This window comes from Hyposmocoma kahamanoa, unplaced genomic scaffold (assembly GCF_003589595.1).
Source record: "Hyposmocoma kahamanoa isolate Upper Pololo Valley unplaced genomic scaffold, ASM358959v1 204, whole genome shotgun sequence".
Classification (NCBI taxonomy): domain Eukaryota; kingdom Metazoa; phylum Arthropoda; class Insecta; order Lepidoptera; family Cosmopterigidae; genus Hyposmocoma; species Hyposmocoma kahamanoa.
Genome location: NW_020653728.1, coordinates 14,144 through 35,460, shown reverse-complemented (window position 1 = coordinate 35,460; position 21,317 = coordinate 14,144). Strand labels below are relative to the sequence as shown.

At 43.3% G+C, this 21,317-nt stretch overlaps 1 protein-coding gene across 1 annotated transcript in view; it reads right to left on the bottom strand.

Annotated features, from left to right (window-relative positions):
- The window catches only part of LOC113227268 (retinal homeobox protein Rx2-like), a 31,605-nt gene that overhangs the window by 846 nt on the left and 9,442 nt on the right, over positions 1–21,317 (bottom strand). The window contains exons 4-8 of the mRNA XM_026460171.1: positions 14,451–14,538; positions 12,450–12,609; positions 11,959–12,108; positions 5,092–5,230; positions 2,824–2,940 (exon numbers count right to left, since the gene is read on the bottom strand). Of these exons, the coding sequence (XP_026315956.1) occupies positions 2,824–2,940; positions 5,092–5,230; positions 11,959–12,108; positions 12,450–12,609; positions 14,451–14,538 (654 nt within the window). The remainder of the gene's footprint in view (positions 1–2,823; positions 2,941–5,091; positions 5,231–11,958; positions 12,109–12,449; positions 12,610–14,450; positions 14,539–21,317) is intronic.

The window sequence follows — 21,317 nt, the reverse complement described above, 5'->3', positions numbered from 1 at the left end:
TAATAATAATAATAATAATAATAATAATAATAATAATAATAATAATAATAAAATACCGCCTCTCCCATTTAAAAATTCAAAATTAATCTTTTAGGCCTTGGGAGAGGCGAGAGTTTAAAATAAATACGATAATAATAATGAATAACGCACACACTCAACATAAAATAGGTGATATCTTCAACGCTACGCAATGGTCGATTTCTACTGATGCCAATAATAATAATAATAATAATAATAATAATAATAATAACGCACACACTCAACATAGCCCCGCACTAGGGAATCCTTGTGTCGCGGGTGCCATGGACACACACATAGACAACCACAAATTACACCCAAACTCACGAGAGAAATAATTGTAGGCCATACAACTATTTCTCCCGGCCCGGGAATCGAACCTGGGACCTCTGCGTGGCAGTCCGGCATGGTAACCGTTCGGCCACGGAGGCAGTTAATAAAAGTGTCCGTTGGCATTTGAACGAAACGTACAGTCTGCTATGTTCGAGATAAGGGACACCATCAACGCTGATTCAGAGAATAGGAAAAGTTGTGATGTAAATGATATTCACCGCTTAAAATCTAGAAATACTGGTTCGAACCCGATCTTAGTACAATTCATCTCTTCGTCTGTCAAGAAACGATTAATAAAATCGGTAAATATTTTTATGAATAAGTAATAATTCAAAATTGAGCACTGTGCGGCTACAACAACCACAAAAAAGAAAACTACTAGCGCCATACGACTACCTTTGGGTAAATGTCATAAACAGAAGACCTCCTATGTTTATTCGTAATTAAGCCCTTACATCTTGGCTAAAACTGAACAGAACTGTTTTTTGTTCTTGATGCCTTAAAATTAGTGCAATTAGCTGCGTTAATAACTAATATATCAATCTCCATTCTACCAATTGTGTGTAAAATATTTAATGAAACTGTAAAGACAAGACTAAAACACTAAATATTTAGAAAAAACTAATTATTATCTGACTCACAGTTTGTCTTCTGTTCTGGTGTTTCCACTAGCGATGCTGTACAAGAAGTTTCATTGTTACAAAAATTGAGAAAAAGAAAATTAGTACATTCATAGACTAGGCAAAAGCTTCAACACAGTCTTCTCTTTTTTTTGTCTCCAAATTGGAAAATCTTGGTGTAAGAGATCAACTCCAAATATTCAAAAGTTAAATGACTAACCGACGTCTGTTCTGATAGAGGTAGTTCTGATAGTGTCTTAAATGGTTAAAATCTAAAATTAAATATAGACCTCTTTCTTCTTCCTGTGCCATCTTCTAATGAAGGTCAGCGATCATAATGGCAATCTGAACCTTAGATACTGCATCTCTGCACTCTGAACATTGAACAAAGTAACGTAATAATTTTCAGTGTGACAAAGGCCTCTCAACGCAATCGACATACCCACCTGAGACGCATCATTACGCATTACTCAAATATTTTGTAAGCCCGTAAAGATGTACATAATTTCGTTAAGAAAGAAGATATCCGTAATATTAACCTTAGAAATAAGTCCAAAGTCAAGGTACTACGAGTTGATTGCGTTTATCATATTACTCTTATTAGGAAGCTGGAACATTACGGTGTAAATGGTAAGGCGTCGAAACTTGTCTCGTCATATCTCAATGGTAGAATTCAGAAAGTAGACATAAATGGAGTGACTACTTTGGGTTCTCCGGTAAAAATGGGTGTTCCGCAGGGCTCAATACTTGGACCTTTCTTATTTCTGATTTATATTAATGATCTGCCATTCTTTGTTAAGAACCATTGCGAAATAGTGTTGTTTGCTGATGACACATCCTTGATTTTTAAAACAGACAGACATGACATTAACTATGACCATATTAACGATACCCTCTCTAAGGTAGTTTATTGGTTTAATGCTAACAATTTATTGCTTAATGCCAAGAAGACAAAATGTGTTAAATTTGAATTACCTAACGTAAAATCCACTAGTCCAAGCATAAAAATAAACGGAGAAAAGTTAGACCTTGATAATAAAGCAGTCTTCTTGGGAGTGACCTTAGATAGTAAACTTCAATGCTTTCCACATATAGAGTTTTTTGCACGTTCTTCTCAGGGAGGTCAGCGTAGTGAACGGGCAGTAGCTTAAAAAATGACGTTCTCAAGTGTAAAAATTTTACGTATGAAATAAATGATTATTTAACGTTGACTTCGCTGTGATTCCCTCGACACCCTTTACAGTTACGTAGTTAACTGCAGTTAAGTGTAAATTTTGAGTGAGTGTCCTTTTTTTATTACGGGGGAAATCTTTATAGATACCCCTGAGCCCAGAGAGACTCAGGGATTATGTGGGAACTCTCCCTCCTGACTGGAGGGCCTACCCTACTAAAACCCCCCCAGATTTAACTCCCGCCGGTTGAGTCGGCGCCGTGGGGTCGGTGCACATTCACCACGACGCCGCCCGGCCGCCCTGTCTTGCGCCAGGGCTCCCGCCTCAACGGAGGGGCAGGTCAGGTGTCCTCCGACCCGCCCCCCAGAAGAGTGAGGCCATGCAATGCAGGATCCGGAGACCATGCCCAGAGCCCGCTGGCCTCACTAGGAAATCAGGCGAACAGCGAACTGCCGTCGCCTTCTCCCTGTACGTCTGCGTCGGAGCGGGTGCGCGTCCGCCGGAGCCTCGCGCACCCGCTCCGCGGCCTCCTTTTGCGACATAACCTCTGCGCAAAAGGAGGCCATCGCCTCCCAGGACTCCTCGCTATCGAGCATGGCGGTAACCACGCCCGGCAGCGAGAGGTCCCGCCCTATTGTCCCCGTCAGAGTACGGCGCTGCTCATCCCATCGGCTGCACACCTCTAGGGTGTGCTGCGCGGTATCATCCGAAGCGCCGCACTCGTGGCACGACGGGGACGGTTCCCTCCTCGCTAACTTGTGTAGGTAGTGACCGAAGTGGCCGTGCCCGGTCAGCACCTGCACAAGGTAACGCAGTTATCGTATTCTTAGGCACAGAAGCAAGAAAACATTTTAAAAAATCAATAACAATCTACATAAGAAATTTAATTTTAATGAATCAAAACAATTTTTAACTAACAGTGGAACAAAGTATTGAACGTTAATAAAACAAGTTAATTAAGATAATCGAACCAATCGTCGGTCCACTCGGGATACGTTGAGCACGATGTTGCTTCGAGGAATGCCGCCAAAAGAGTGAGTCAGGCGGTTTTTTTTAATGATATTTTGCAGTTGGCCGCTGATGGCCTTTATTGCGCCACCGGAGAAAGAGGGCGAGCTGAAGGCTCATAACCCCTAAAATAAACTTAAAGCTAAGTAGCGGGCCTGAGGGCGCCCAAGTGGGCACGGACCTCGGCTCAGGGCGCTACTGGAGACTTCCACCAGAAGGGCGTGCTGTAGGAGAGAATCTACCACTGTACGTGCTGAAATGAGGGGCTCGACAACCTCGCCGGCGAGGACGGTTGGTGCGTGAGGGACGGGACTGACTAGCGATCTGGTTGGCCTTCAAAGTGGCGAGAGTGATAAGGTCGTCAGGGTCCTTGAGGACTTCCCTTGCCCGACGGGTCCTACGTACGCGGTGGGGTTGTTCACTGAGGGGGTCGTAGGAAGATGCAGCCACCACGAGGGGGTTGGGGTGGTGAGGAGCAGAGTCGAAGTATTTCCTCGATGCCTGTTTCATGAATTGGGCTATTGTGGGGAGCCGTAAATCTATATGGAGGTTAGCGTTGCGCAGGTACCACGGGGCACCCGTCGCGTTGCGCATGAATCTATTTTGGAGAGCCTGCAGGCGGTGTATTAGCGCGGGATTTGCCTGAGCGAATGCGACGCTGGCGTACGTCATGATTGGGCGGATGCAGGTCGTGTACAGTCTCACCTTATTGCGAAGGGAGAGTTTGCTATGCTTGTTGAGAAGGGGGTGGAGCCGGCTCATAACAAAGTGGGCGCGATCGCGGACGGTTTTCACGTGTGCTTTGAATGACAGCTTCCTATCGAGCGTAACTCCTAAGTATTTGACCGTGTTCACCCAAGGGATTATGCGGTCAAAGAGCGAGATCGGGGCGGGCGGATGTCATTCGATCCTTTATATACCCACGCCAGTTGTTTACCAAAACAACTGGCTTCTACGCCAATAGTATAATATAGTGATCGAGCACAGCCGAACAAAAGTTTCGGCGCATTTGTCTCAGACATTCAGTTGATGGCGAGATTTGAAATTACAAATACCAAAAAAAAACCCAAGCGGTCCGGTGACACCGGTTTTATATCTGGTACAGGGTTCGGAGACCCATAATTACGGCATCTGGCTATTCCTGGTTTTCCTTATAAAAGAAGACGTTGGGGGACTATGCCCCCAATGGGATAAATCACCGCAGAAGATGTAGAAATCAGGAACACCTTGCGAGCCGACGTGTCGAACAGAAAAGACAAGCTTCCGCCGAATTCCTCCTAAGAGATGTTACCCGCGAACAACGCCACTGACAATCTATCGATTCATCTAGATGAAACCCCCAAGTCTTATCACCTAAACCCGCTAGAATACAGGGCGATTCCAGGTTTACGTATATTACTTTATAGAAAGTACTTGGCAAATTAATTGGCGGCGTTCGACATGGAAATATTAAAGAACAACTATAATTTACATGAAGCTCGACTACAGAAGCAAAATCGAGTTTATTGGTTCGCAGTACTAGTATTCTGCGTTACCAGAGTTGGTGTTTTCAAAAATACGTCAAACTAAAGCGTACCCATTCACCCTATTGATTTTATAGAAAAATCGTTCACCAACAAGTAATATACATGTGAATGGTTTAAATAATAGATTACACCAACACTTAAGAGTTTCAACTAATTTACTAAATATTTTTAAACTATAACGTCAAAGTGACATTTTGTACAAGAATGGTGAAAAATACCAAGGAGAGAAGATACATTTTGTTTTTGTTTTGTATTTAGGAGATCTACCAAAAGAATGTGTTACAAGGGGGGATCCGCCAAGCCTTCTTTCCACCGGTCCCGCATGCGCTGCGCTGCAAGGCGGCGCTCCCGCTCGACCTCTTGGGGAGCGGGGCGCTCGCCTCGGTCCCTCATTCCCCGCCGGTAGGCATGGACCTCCGCCAGGACCTCTGCTTCAAGGTTCCACGGCGGAGTACCAGCGAGGACGCATGCGGCAGCGCAAGCCACCGTCATGTACTGGTGGTCGTCCTGCAGCCTCCTCAGCAGCGACTTCGTCGCCACTGATAAGGCCCCACTTCAAATGGGAGCCGCGTATAAGGCCATACTCCGAGTCACCCCGGCGTATAGCCTTCTGCAAGGGGCTCCCGGCCTCCCAAGATTGGGCAGGAGCCGACCCAACGCCGATGCGGCGCCCACTGTTCGGGGAGCAAGTTGTCGACAATGCTCCCCGAAGTTCCATAGCCGGTCCAGGATATGGTCCAGATATTTCATTTGGGGCCTGACCGGGACCGATACTCCCGCGATGGAAATGTGGGCGCCTGCCGGCACAGCCCAATCTCTGCCCCTCCCACCGAAGACGGCCACATCCGTCTTCGGCACGGAGACCTCGAGCCCCAGCATAGTTGTATTCGGCGGACCACCATGTCCGCCGCTACTGAGGCTCTTCGTGCCGCCTCCTGGAAGGTGGTCCCCCGGACGGCCACCAGCGTGTCATCGGCGTTGAGGAGTGTCCTAACATTTTATTATTTATTATATAATGTTAGTACAATGCAACGCGAGTTTAAAAGTATATACTGTTGAATGTGTTAAATATAGGTATCTTGATTGATTGTACTTTAATTTTTAAACCACACATTGATGCACTCGCCACACCAATTAGAAACCGAATATTTACGTTTAAAAAGCTTCGACAAGTTACTGATGCCTGATATCGTCAGTTGACCTGTGGGGTGATTCACGTGGCCGTCTGTCAATCTTTGCTCGTATATTGTAGATACCACAAATTATTCTAGAACAACGTAAACATTTTATCTACCATTCGCAGCATATATATAGTAGCTTTGCCAAGCGGTTGTTTTGTTTTTTGAGTAATTATTTATATAACAAATTAAAACTTTCCAATTTGTGTTCGTTGTGTGTTCTGAATTGTGTACCGAGGTACAAATAAGTCAAAAGACTTCTAAAATTGTGTCGGAAATTGTCTATTAATTGCATTATTTTTAATTTCAATATACGTTGCTAAAAATGTAATTTGCAATTATAAGAATAAACGATACATTGCTCATTAGCTTAGAATATAATGAAGCCTTTTTTCCCCTTAAATAATAATTAATAAATGTGAATTATGCAACAAAGACTATAGTTTCATTTTATGTCAATGTTTGCATTCCAAAGGTGCCTGAATAAAAGGCAGGAGCCCCGTCGAATTCGCTAATTTTTTCAATTAAAAGCCAATGACCAATTAATGTCCATTAAATCTCCCTCAGTTCCCACGCAACGCATTATTTTATTGACTGAGTCCATTGCCGGTATTTACCCGCTGCCGGTGAACACCGAGTCACGGTGAAGTCGTTTCGCCGTCGCGTCATTATGCGCGCGCGCACAATGCAATTTATTTGCACATGTTAACTTCGCTCCGCTGGATACAACTTGCGTCGCGTGAGAAATCGCTTATTCATTTTAGGCTTAAATTTTGGCGGAATCTTTTCTTTCGGTGGGATGTTTTTAAAATTAGTACTAGTTTCCGTTCACACTTGCAGACGAAAAATAATGTCCTGGAACACGAAGGCGAACCGTCCCGAAACGCGCCCTGCGCCCTCGACGACGGCGTTATTTAATAAAAGTCATCCTAAACAGTGTGCTCAGAGCAAACACGCGGGTAAAAGTAGCAATTTGGTAGCAATAACAAAAAGTTCCCCGACCGTGTATTTTGTTAGCGCGGGGCCGGGGGCGAGGGGGACGCCAACTCTTTCATAAAGTTAAATCCGAGTGTCGCGCGGCTCTGAATTTCATTAAACTCGGTTTTGGCGTGTTTGCTCTACCGCAGTCGGCACTCGCCCGCGCCGCTCGGGCAATAATTTCGTCAAGCCATTATGCCGCGAGTCGACAGTGAAGAGGGCGACAAATACAGCTAACTTAATCCCGCAAACTCATATCTTCCCGGCGAGGGGCAGGGGTGCGGCGTGCGGGGGGCAATTGACCCAATAATAATGTTCCACGAGTGAAAAGCACACCCAACGCAACCTGCGCGCTACGTCATTAATATGTAAGGTCAACTAGAATTTATATAGCCCAGTATTTTTCGAAACATGGTAATGCGACGGAAGTATTGAAGGTAGTTTGAAGTCTCGGAACAATAGGAACTACGCCCTAATTTTAACAACGTGTGCAGAATCAAAAGCTTCTTCTGAATACTCAATTATTAAGTTCTAACCTCAGTAGGTAAACGCTGTCACAGAAACGCAGCGTTACAACCGTCAAGTGTAGAGCGAAGCTCCCGCCGGTGTAAAGAAGGGTACAAATCGCTGTATAAACTTAATATCGGCAATCGCGGGGCGGAGAGGCGGCGGGACAGCGGAGGAGGGAGGGGCAGATCAAACATCTGAGCTTTTATTGCGATGATCGCGTATTGATTGGCGACATTATGTCGTTCGCAGGAACGTTAATATACTTACTACCTTTCGAACACATTCGATAACTGGTTAAGAACACAAATTTAGTACAGTGTCAATTAATTAGGATTTGCGGTTTGTGCTTATGCCCATATGTAAATTGACACTCAATCGTTTGTGGGCACGGGCCATGGACAGCAACGGCGTCGCGAGTCTTTCCTACAACAATACCAAGGGTGAGCGAAGTAACAAGTAATAAAGTAATAAGTATTCAATTACAAAACTTCTGAAAAAATTGTATTTAAAAGTGACCAGGTCATTTCGCCATTTGTCGGCTATTTCCCTAACAAGATATTTTCTATGTTGCATTATATGTTTTTAATTCGACAACGTAAATTTCGTTACGCGCCGCCGTTGAAGTCTTTCGTTTGGCAAACGCTGAGCGAAGATTGCTCACCTGGCACCGGTCACCTAGATTAAGGTCGTATGTCTCACATTTCTGAATCAAACGACACATTTCATTGTCAAAATATGTCTAAGGTGTTTATTCTGCAAGAGATAATATGACATCGTTACGGGCACGTCGAAAGTGTACCTTCACGATCGTAGTCGAGTAAATAAATAAGCGTTATGGAAAAATTTCTCGGATCAGATAACAGCTAGGATCACAATAGCCATTCACAGAGAGAGAGAGAGAGTAATCAACAAATGTGCGGGCAATTAAAATCTGAAACAATACAGTGTCAGCGGCACGCGCGCCATTGTCCGCCCTATGACGACAACGGTGTCTTAGTGAAGTTTACTTTACATTACGTAGTTCGAAAATGCGGTGAAATAGAACGAGGCAATAAGGCAGCAGTGTATTTGATGGCAGCGAACTGAATGAATCTGTACGCATTTATAAAAGAGGGTTAATCCATTGTGTTGCGTCGGACGTCAATTACATCGGTCGCGATCGCGTCGTTGGGATGTTATTAACAAGTTCATAGGGGAGATTGAGTCGTGAGTAGGTACTTTAAAATGCAATATAAATTTGTGTTCTCACAACCGCGATTCAGAAATTCTAAAGTTCAGTTGGATGTTCGTTACTCAAGGGCACAGCAATAAATCAAAGTTCTCTTTGAGACCTGCTGTATTCCGCAAATGAAGGAAGCCAAGAGCATCGTCTGCACCACACAATTTGACACTTTCCATCTATTCACATGCATAAAACAATCCGGCGTTGATAAACAAAGAAAAAACAAAATCTCTGATTCTTTTTTATTCAATTTTCCCTAAGACTAAATTAGATTGCGTTCCTGCTTTGATGTTATACATACTTTTGAAAGTTAATAAAATCTCCTTGCAGGTAAACTGGTTGAATGCGGTTAATATCGCTACGCAGTAAGCCGCGTTCCCCGACTTAACCGAGTAACAAAGTTAAAGTTAACCGCCTTACTGTTAACAGCCGCCGGGGTGGTGAGCGGAGGGAAAGTGAGGACTTTGCTTTTTCAAAGTTTTATCTTCTGTCACTGCTTCGAGTGTACCAGAATAAAGTCGTTGATCATGTAGTTGTAGGGAAATTATTTAATGATAACATTTATGCTATTTAAAGATACTTACTTTTAATTAATGGAGTATTTCTTACGTATTTGAGTACTAGCTTCAACACATTACTGCCTTCGTGTTTGCGACAAAATGTTTTTGCTTTTAAGCAACTATGTAATACTTGTCTTTTCTATATTTATTAAGCTAATATTAGACTTTTTGATCGAATCACAAACGTCTTGTACCCAAATGTTTGCTAAAATAAGTTTTATTGAGTCGAGGAGGACTAACATGATAATAGATTATGTGTATATCAGGTCGGCTATATGTAAGAAGCCGTGAACAGTTATAAAAATTATTTTCGTAATTAATAATTGTCTCACAAATTTTCTGTGATTTCAACAAAACACTTCCGTCTACTCACCAATTCTCCGCTCGACCGAGTGAGACTGACGACGAAGCTAAATAGCTCCACTGTTGTACACATACTCCCGCCCCTGTTGGCGAAAAAACGCTTGACGTTTCAGCAATTACAGGCCCCCTTCCCCGTGGGCGTGATCTCGTCCCTCCTTCGAAAATAAGTAACAGTTTAAGGGGATTAAAGGCGTTGCTAAGCGGAGATTGAAACACGGAGCTCCCCGCCGTTTTGTCGTGTTCGTGACGTGTCTGTGTCGCGTCGTTCTCGCTACGCTTGAGCACGTGTTAACAGTCCTCAATGGCCTCTCGGCGACGCTCAATCGCTCTTCGAGCTGACGACTCGCCGCCAGATGTTAATCCGACTGCTGCACGTTTCACACTTCCATCTTCTACGTACAGCTTATTTTACTTTATTTAAAACATACATCATTTTTACATTCAGGACATATTTTGGACCGTTAGTGTCTACGCGGCATTTTAAGAATTTGCAACGAGCGGCAATTTATGCGTTACAATTTTGTTTATACGATTACCTAAAATTTTATTTTCAATCATTATTTCAATGTGTGTCATGTGGGATATTTCAAAAATCTGATTATGGGTACACACGTATACCTGCTAGATTAAGGTTCCACGTTTGAATCGCTTCTTGCTTGTGTAATCTGGCTTAGCATTGCGTTCTTTTCACCTAAGCTTATGTACTTCAGCTGTGTACCGACTTAATACACGCACATGCAGCGTCAGTACTCTGCCAGATTTACTCCCCGCCCTCCCCTCCCTGTCGGCCGTACCCCTAGCGCGCCCGAATTTTTACCAAATTAATCTTTCTTCAAACACTCGAGTTCTTTGTGCCTATCGGAGCTGCCGAGGAGCAAATTTAATCTTGCATGAACCCGTCCAATACACACACGCGCAAGTATGCACAGACGACGGAATAAGTTGCTCCACAGCCTTCTAAAATTGTATGCCTAAACGAAGGAGTACGCCTGGTTTAATCAATATTTATTCAGGACAATTTGTTCAACAATACCTACTTACGCATTAATTGACATAACGTTGCTACGAAAATCTGTAAGTGATTCTGAAGCCGCAGGCGCAATGGTAATTATTACTTACCGTAATTTTGGTAACGGGAGAAAAAAATACAACCAGAAGACAAATTACAACCACCTGCCCGTCTGGCTGACAAAGCTGTGACTGGCAGTGGATCATTAACAGTCGATGTAGTAAATAAGCAATGTAGAAGTTTAATAAAAGACAGCGAAAGTTTATCACATAATTTATTATATTCAGCTCGTGGCTAAGTACATTATTGCAAACCGCTATGACTACGCTGCTAATAACTAACTCATGGCTACCGCTCGCTCTATTGCTTATCTTATTCGTTACTTATAATATACATTATGTACATACGCTTATGTATTTACACTAGTAATAACACTTGGTGTGGCTTGCATTCGTACGTACTCGTGCTTCAAATAAATGGACACGCACTCACCGTTTCCTATTAACCCTACGCTTATTTATATTAGGTGGGAATCGAAGGGAATGCATGGGTGTGCTTTGGGAACTTCTTTTGAGAGTGATATGCTGTATGTGTACAATTGTCGTCTTTCAACTTTATATATAAGCTTTATTACTGTTATGACTGCCGTATCATATTTCTTCAGACTGTGTTATTGTAATAGGCGGTACGAGATTATAGTGAATAAATATCCGGAAATCGCGCAAACGACGCGGGACTGAGATCGTCGCGAGACACATCAGCAGGCGTTAAGGCACACACACATCTCGGGGAAAAGCAACTGTCTACAGTTGTAGTGTGTACAACTACAACTAAGCCATGGAACTAATTAAATGTTCATAAGAATTGTTAACAAATATTATTTTTTTAAATTGAAAGTATCTTTCAAGTGTCTACTTGTATTTAGAACATTTATGGAAAATAGTCATTACTTTTGCGACTGTGGCTATTGTTCGTCCCTCGGATAAGTGCCTGCATACCGGTCAAAATTATACCAACTAGTTGCCTGGAAATAAGGTAAGTAACTTAAATATATATCCCGACCGTGAACTCAATATGTATACAATGCTTGATAATTAATAATTAGTAAGTAGGTAGTAAAGTAGATAAGTATCACATAAATTAGCCTCGTCCGGCCGTTTATACGTACGTTCTTAATACGAAAATGAGATTGGAATGTCACGATTTGTTGCGAATGTTAAATACACGGAAGGAAGTATTTATGTAGTCTGGGTTGAATCCTTGTTGTGACCTCGGTTCGCCTTCGTCGACAGCAATGCCATCGAGCTCCGCTTCGAAGGCGCTCCACAAAATGTCAAAGATAGAGGCCACTGTCTCTTTTGCTGCTGACGCGTCGGTGATTGTTAATCGGTATCTAGAAATAACCGCTGCCAGCTAGCACTTCGATCGTCGTCGGTGACGTCATGGTGTATCGCTGGTTACGTGTGGACCTTGCCGTTGTGGTGAAGCGCGTCGTGCACGCGCAGCGCCTCCTCGTGCGCGCGCGCCGCGGGCGAGGGCGGCGACGGCGGCGACGCGGGCGCCTCGGGCTCCGGCGGCCGCAGCGCGGGAGGCGGCATCGCCAGCACGTATCTGCACGGCGCAACGTCGGCACGGCTCGTTAGAAGCACAGGCACATGACATTCGCGGGATAATCATTTGGAACTCGTTCTAACTCTGGTATGTTACAACTTCGGTGAAAAAAACCTCTTGTACGTCTTATAAAGTCTTTTATACAATAATATAAGCAGGTTTTTCACGCTCCTATAAAATTACTTGAAATGACTTAAGCGGTGCTGTTTGCTAAGCGACAACATATATATGTAGATAATCATGTAATTAATAATTATTGTAACAAAATTGATGAGAGATATATAAATGACACCAAATAATGGTAAAGCTACGGATGCGGATATTGACATGGATGGCGTTACCTGTGCAGCAGCGCTCTGAATGCGGCGGCGGGCTCGTCGTGCGGCCAAAGTGGCGCCACGCCCAGTCCCAAACCCGCGCCCAGTCCCAGCGCCCACCACTCGCCGCCCACCGCGCCCACCGCGCCCACTGCGCTGGCTCCCGGCGCCCATTCGCCCACCACTAGTACGAAACAGATTAAGCTTCTATGACATTTATATACGCGAGTCGATTGACATTCTTTTTTCAGTCAATTAATCTCAAAACTGGCTCGTAACTTCTTAATCGCCGTAAAAAAATCTAGAATACAAAAAATCTATAAGCGTTCCACCTCTACGAAACATTGTGACAAGCCTATCTATTTAGCTTTAACAAATAAATATATCTCTACCTCTATCTCTGAAATCGTTTGAACTTGAAAAATTAAATACAATTTTGGAGGAGCCGATAACGAACCCCACAGTTCGGCAAATATCCGTGATCCGTAACACGACCGTCAAATTGTTTGTGGAAAGTATCAGCGGCGCGGCGCGCACCGCGCAGGTGACAGCGTGCACTAATGGGCTGTGAATGGCCCCACGCGCGGTGCGATGCTCGCTTGTTTGCCCACTCGCGGCACGCGCGCGACACAACGCGCCGTTGTTGAGGTGACACCTGCTGAGCCCACCAGGTGGCCAGATTGGGCTCGGCCGTTAGGAGCGTTATCTTTTAAGGAGCGGTTGCACTTGGTCCTCGAACAACTGTATCCGCAGGTCGCCTAAAGCAGGCAACCGGACTTTTATATTTTCGTGATGTACAACACACACTAATAGAGTGTATGTTCGCCTACAAACCTCAGCATATATTATACCGCTCATTTGCACAGTTCTTGCTATTTGATGTTTAACAACTTACCACTGCCGTAGTAGAAGAACTTCAGGGTTACAAATGTCCATATTTTAGAGTTATTCTCAAAGAAGATGATTTCAAAAAGAGGTTCCTTTAACTGGTCAACTGGTCTTCTAACAGTCCATTTAGTCTACTAGACTATTTTAAGTATTAGAGATCTATATATAGACTGTATATGAGACTACGTCACGAACTTTGTCCTAATTAAATATCTAAGAATTCCTATAAAATAATATTTGATATGACATTCGTGAATGTGCCCGCTGTGTGTCGTCGCACCAGAACAGAAGAGTATCAGGGCTGTAATAGTCGTCACCTGGCCAAATTGGGATTGCCAAATAAATTTCCAATGTGCCTTGATTTATCTTCAAGTCAGGGCTACCCTTTTAGACGTCCATATAAGAAAGACGAGACAGAATACATTCCCCTATTTACCCACAATACAAACAGATAGTTGTTCTACGTATGACGAGATATGGATCGGTAATCGCCTCAATTATTCCGAAACAAACCACATGTTTTTGGATTTCATTATTGCTGCCTGCCCTCGTTGCCCCCCGTCCCGCAGGTGTTCATTACCTCGTGACTGTTTGCCGGTCATTTGCGCTATCACCGCCGCGCAATCGCCACTGTTAAGCGCGTTAAAACTTCCTCCCGCTTATTACCTACTCGGTGCACCGCCTCCCCCAAACCCCGCGACCCCGCCCCTTGCCCGACCGATACGTGATTTATTCTCGTTTACTTTAATTCCAGGGTGACAATGACAACTGGCGATAATTTGGACTTTGATACCGAACGGAAATTGTAAATAAAATATGTAAAATTCACATTAGGCGGATCGTTTTTGTGACACTAACGACGATAAATGCGGGTTACTGGTTGGTAATAATTACAACCAAATGTGGTGATAATTGTGCGCTTGAAATTTCACTAAAATGGCTTTTGATGAAGAAGCATTTCCCAGTTATGCCATTTGGTTAAAAGTGTTTGGAAAAAACGCTCAAGTGTATTAGCACGGTGAGAAAAATCGTCAATTCAGTTGTAAACTCCATAAAGTGTAACAAGCTGATAAGCGTTCGATTATGACAAACCTTCTTTTTCGAGACATACGATGCGGGCCGGTAATGATGACTTACCGTGTTCGTGGTGCAGGAAGGGCTGGTGGTCGCGGCCGAGGGCCTTCTCGCGCTTGCGCCACTTCGCGCGCCGGTTCTGGAACCACACCTGCCGGCAAACCACATCATCACTGAGGTGAAGCCTATGTTCAGTACTGCACCGATCATAGCTCAAGATAAATGTAATCTAAAAAAAACTTAATCATAACAATCGTTTGGTGCATAATTGTGTACATTGGGTACATACATTTGGTAAAATGATTGGGCAATACACTTTTTACCATTTTAATGGTTCTTCGCTCAATAATTTGTCTCATGACATTGAGAAAAATAAAAATTGTTAAGTACCGCAGTAAAATATAATGTACACCTACAACTAATCAATTTGCAAGAACTTGGTAAGCATAACAAAACGAAGATTGTTTGTTCGACACAAGCCGATTTAAAAACAAAATGTTTCCAAATTCAATCGAAATGGTTTGTTTAGTGAGAGGGAAGCCAAACTGTGCGACACGTCGCGATCGCCTTTGCACGCAAACGCATCGACAAGGAAATCGCGCCGGTGCCGCGCGACTGTTTAATTTTTTTATTGTGTAATTGTCGGCAATTTGACCTCCCCCTCCGCCCCTTCCTCCGCATCCCACGCGACTACAATGGCTCGTAATGAAAAGCAATTACGCATACGTGGTTTCCATACGGAGGCTGCGTTCTTACCGCAACGACCCTATGCGTTCAGTGGTCAAGGTCTGTTTTCGCATAGCGACGATTGTGAACAATTGAAGCCAGGCGAGAGTTGCTAATAAAAGACATTGTCCGTGAAAAAATTTGTCGTAATTTCATAATTCGACTGTAGCAGTCACCCGCCGGCGACAGACGGCGCACGCGCGGGTATGTCAGTCGCCCGTTTATGATTGTTGGACACCGACATTTGAGCCAAAATCTTTCATTGTTAGGAGCAGGTTGCATGGAAGACAATAAAGGTGGATTTATATTGTAACATTACATACAAGAAATAAACCAAAAAAGAGTGGTCTGTAACACGTCTGTAATGTTTTAGCTCGTCGCCGTCACTCGCACTCAATGATATTATACTTGTAAACAATTATGCGCACTGCTCGCACTACTACAGTCGTTGCGATTTGGAATTAGCCGCTGTGTTATTTATTTGGCATTCTCTATGGCTCTTGTATGTCTGCCCACCCGCGAGATTTAGAATTAAAATGATTATAGTCGACGTATCTCAACACGACGCATCGAATGCGGCTATTAATTGGCGCAACTCGTTTAGGCCGTTCTGTCGGCTGAGGGTGACCAGTGCTAAGCAACGGAATTTGGTCAACTTTATTTTTCATAGGCACGTTAAGATTGAAACATAGAGGTGTATAAGGTGTTAACAAACTACAGTCATTTCATTTTGAGTTTCATTTAGTGTTGAAGTTTGAATAATTTCGGTACCGAGTACTAAAAAAACCGACTACAAAGGTCATTCATCCCCTAGTTTGTCACCCTTAGAGGTCCCCTCACATCTGGAAACCACATCTGAGGTACCCTCTTTCCAACAAAAAAAGAATCATCAAAATCGGTTCAGGAATGCATTGTCGCGTAACATACGTACAAATGAAACATGTACTCGAATTGAGAACCTCCTTTTTTTAAGTCAGTTATAAATGTTGAAATGGCAATTTGGTATCTAACTCGCGTATATTTGTTTTTTTTAAGCAAACCAACGTTTCGGGGCCTGTGCACCTTCCATGATCACGGCTGACTGGTTATTATCAGTAGTTATAATCCTAAAAAATAGTTTCATCACCATTTTTAAGAATATCGAATTACGATTACTATTGTTAACACGACATACAGGTGTGCTATTTGCTGAAGATGTGTCAATCTTAACAGTAAATAAAGGCTTATCTGTGAAGCAGTATAAAGAAGAGATCAATTTTACCCTAAAACACATTACAGACTGGCTTCACAACATTGATCTATCTGTTAACTTAATAAAAACTAAAGCTATACAATTCCACGCTCATCAAGCTGAACCGCCAAGTATTAATATTTGTTACAAAACAGTAAATATAGAAACAGTTCAAAATTTCAAATTTCTGGGAAATACATAGATTCGCGTTTAAGTTGGAAACATCAAATTGAAACCATGAACAATAAACTATCAAGTCTATCTATATACGCCCTGTTGATGCTGGCCAGAAATGCCTCACGTTACACTCTACTGATAGCGTATTACGGAACTGTGTATCCAATACTCAATTATGGAGAGATCCTTTGGGGTGACTGTGTGAACGTCAACTCTACATTAGTCCTTCAAAAGAGGTGTATTTGCATTATATATTATAAAAAAAGTTCGACCATGTGCGCCATATAGATGCCAAGCTTGCCTCTTATCCAGCAGGCAGCAAATTCTTTTGGTCCCTGGCCAAAGCGATCGCATCTAACTTTTGTCGCCCATCTTTGCCACCTCTGCCGAGGTCGGATGGCTCGCTGGCTCATACTGCGGAAGAGAAGGCGAATCTCTTTGCCTCACTCTTTGCAGAGAGTTCGCGTCTGGGTACCGCAGGGACCCTACTACCTACTTTACCTCAGGCTGGCTGCACTATGGCGCCAGTTCACATACGCCAAAAAGAGGTACTTAGAACTCTGCGAAATCTGACGTGAATAAAGCTAGCGGGCCAGATGGAATTCCAGCAATAGTCCTGCGTAACTGTGTGCCTGAGTTGTCTCCTGTTCTCACAAGCCTGTACCGCCTCTCACTTAAGACTGGTGTAGCTCCCAGGTCGTGGAACCTTGCAAACGTGCAACCTGTGCTAAAAAAGGGAAGTAGAGCTGACCCTGTCAACTATAGACCTATCTCAGTCATTTCCATACTCCGCAAGACTATGGAACGTGTACTCAATAACCGTCTCCTATCGTACCCTGAAGGCAACGACCTCCTCAGTGATCACCAGTATGGATTCCGACGCTGGCGATCTACTGGGGATCTTCTTCTGTATGCTTGTCACATATACAGCGAGGTTATAGAAAAGCAAGGCGAAGCACTTGCAGTGTCTTTGGACATTTCTAAAGCCTTTGACAGGGTCTGGCACGCAAGCCTTTTAAGTAAGCTTCCCTCTTATGGGCTTCCTACTGCCTTTGCAATTATATCTCGGATTTCTTGAGCGAACGTTCAATTCGAATGGTCTTAGAAAGCTACTCTTCCGAACATATGGCAATAGAATATATTATATAGATATAGATTTAGAGGCGGAGTTCCTCAGGGTTCCGTACTGACTGCAACTCTCTTTCTGCTGCATATCAATGATATGTTAATTCCAGGTATCTTTGCGTATAATATTGCTTTTCCAAGCTAGTATATTCTCGAGGTTGGTATCTTTGTAAAATTAAACCAGGCAAAATTTATAATAACAAAGGAAATAACTGCTAGAAGCCTAAGAAATCCAAATAAAATAATACTAGACACAAGTTGGTATTATGACAATATGCCTCCAAAGTAATTCTTATGCTGTGAGTGGAAAAATTTTTGATCACATGCCAGATAGCTTTAAGCCTTTTCACAGTTGTAGATATGTACTTGATCAATGCAAGGGTGTGTGAGAGGAAGAGTAGAGAGAGAGAGAAGAGGAGGAGTGGAGAAGAAATCCAGTCTTGTCGAGAGTACATGGTTAGCCGTTTAGATTTGATACTCCAGGCAGTCTCCGATTGGGGCAATGCCAATCTTGTCAAATTTAACGCTACCAAAACGCAGGCGTGTGTATTCTCCACAAAACAGAGTCTCCTTTTAAGCTGACTCCGACTTTTCGTGATATATCCATACCGATAGCCGATTGTCTCTAGCTACTTGGAATGGACCTGTCGTCCAATTTGAACTTCGGCAGATACATTGAATCCATGGCCAAAAATGCAGCAAGGAAGCTTGGGATCCTTTCCAGGGTGAGGCGTTACTTTACACCGGGACAGTTGCTTCAGCTGTTCCAAGCACAAGTCCGATCGTGCATGAAGTACTGCTGCCACTTCTAGGATGGCTCTGCTACATATTAATTGGCCACTTTGGATTCAATTGACAACTGTGCCAAGAGGCTTTTAGGTGACTCGGAATTGAACCGGAATTGAAGAAGCTGCAGAGCCTTGAACACCGCCGTAAAGTTGCCTGCTTATCGGTATTCTACAGGATATATCGCGGAGAGTGTGCGAGGGAATTATACGATTTAATTCCGCCTTCCCCTTTCCATCATCGGGGGACTAGACGTAGGCTGGCGTTCCACCCTTACGTTGTGGATATTCCAAAGATTCGCAAGAAGCGTTACGCTTCCACATTTATATGGCGAACGGCTATGGAGTGGAATTCCCTGCCTGCAGATTTGTTCCCTAAACGTTATAACTTGGACCTTTTCAAAGCCAGAGTAAATAGGCTTTATTTAGATGAGCATGCTCCATCGTTATCCTCATCGTCACTTTCCATCAGGTGAGATGGAGGTGAAATGCGTAACTATATTTTATATTAAATAAAAATATGACGTCAGCCAGTCCTTTGTTTAGGCATAAGAACATTTTAACGTTGACAGGTATATATATTACGAATTTATGTTTGTTTATACGCAGTAATAAGGGTTATTTCATTAAAAAATTGACAGTACAAAACTATAATCTACGATCGCGGCTTAACTTAATGCAACCTATAACTACCTCAGATATTTGCCTTAGAAGTGTTTACTCTACGGTCATTCGTGTGTATAATTACTTGGAAAATGACATAAAAATGTTAGATAGTACAACTTTTCGCAAAACTTTAAAGGTGTGGGTAATTAAAAAATGTTTTTACATAGGAAATGAAACTACTTTTCCGGATTTAAATCGTGTGTATTTGTTTTTTCAAACAAACCGACGTTTCGGGCCCTTTACAGGTCCCATGGTCACGGTTGACCTATACATGATTCTGTATATTGTTTTATTTTCGTAAGGAATATTTAGTAATAAATCCAAAATAGAAGTATAGTAGCGTATTGTAGCTCGTCTGTCGCTGCTCATACAAAAATCGGGAAGATAAATCTGTCAAGCCATTTTCCAAGTTTAAGATGTGGAACTATAGTTTAGAAGGGCCACGAAAGACGAAAGAAATGTGTACACGGCTTTGTATCAGCCGTTACGAGTACAATTCATTGAAATGAACGGCATGAGAATGGCGACGAAAGAAAGGGTTCTCTTTCTCGAGTCATGTTAGGCACCAAGTGGAGCAGGTTTAATTACAGCTCTGCGGCTCGACGACTCCGATAGGGAATTAATTCGAGTCGAGGGCCCTCGCGCCGCAATCACTCGCGCTTTCATACAGCCTCAATGGCATTCTAAATTTCCACTTGAACTATCGCCGCACACCTCGAATACCAACCTTAAAACTTCTTCTGTAGAGTTCAGAAATTGACGCGAGGCGACGGCACTGCGCCACTCGAGAGGATTAAAAGCAATTTGCGCGACACGAGAGTGCGGCGAGTGGCCCGCGTGCCGCAGCGGACCGAGAGTGGGACGTCTTATTGAGCTGATCGAGTGCTGCTATTTGAATTAATAGAGCACCAAATTGGAGAAATCAAGTGCACGAGCAATCGAGTGCTGACAAAATACTGTACCGATTAGCTTATATTTTCTAAAGGGAGTAAAAGACGACAATGTGGACAAATTGAAGAAGCTGTGTCGATCAACGTTTGCGCTTCGTCCTGATCATGAATCGATGATGCGTCATCCGTCGTCATTTCATGTTACTCAATAGAGAATTCATTCTGAGCTCAATCCCGAATATCATTTCGGGTTGAGGGGAGTGAGGTGCAATTATCCAATCGTTCGCTTTAACTGCACAGAAAGCTCGCGGTAGCCGCTCAAATTAGCCCATTGTCGAGACGCGCGTAGCGAATGATATTAAATCATAATTGAACACAGTTTTAAGTGATGGAGGAATAGATGGCATTGTATAGTACTAGTGCAAAGTAATGTACTGGAAAGCGAGTGCAATAATAACAGGGAAAATGAAAGATAGTATAATATTGTGACCAGTTTCATGGAAGACAGACCGATAGTCACGAACAGCGAAAAGAAGGAAGTCTGAAGTAATTTAGCGCAACTACAAATGTGTTGAAGGATAAATCCAGCGATATAAAATACAGTGTAGTTGTGGACAAATGAAGCAAAAAAACTTTAATCTTTTAACTGTGAACAGAAACGGTGCTCATTAGCGGACGCAGTTTGGTCCTCGACGAGGTAATGGGGTAAATTACACGCTGATGGCTGCAGCGAGATGCTGCGGGGAAGCGTCATTGTAATTGCTACTCTGGCAATTAGCATGCGGTGACGACACGGGTGCGGGCGGCTGCGGGCAAGGACGTAATGAGGCGCGAATTAGCGCACATTGTGTGACGGCGGTGCGGCTGCCGTAGCGGCAGTGGCCGATGGAGACTAATCTGCGGTAATTTGGACCTACAGGTGCTCCTTAACGAACCATTGTGCCAGCCACAAGCCAATGTTATGTTTTAATTGTTACAGTGAAACTGACGTCATTGCTTCCACTGGGCGGCCGCTCGCTGCAGCGACATCATAATCATACAATAGAGACAAAGATCTTGCCGTATGCGCCTGTGTCCCACAGGTACATACATAATACATTTTATATGACTTGCCTCGACTATTTGGACAGAAAACAGACGCTGAAATGAAAATTTACACACAAGTTGATCTAGCTACATGAGGAATACACATGTAGCATCGAAATGTGAGAATAGTGTGCGAAAGACTTCTACCAATTATCAAAGTATGATGTTACCTTGCTACATGCGCGTGCTACATCGTCGACTTCATCATCAGTTTTCATCAGGTGAGATGGATAAGAAATGGGCG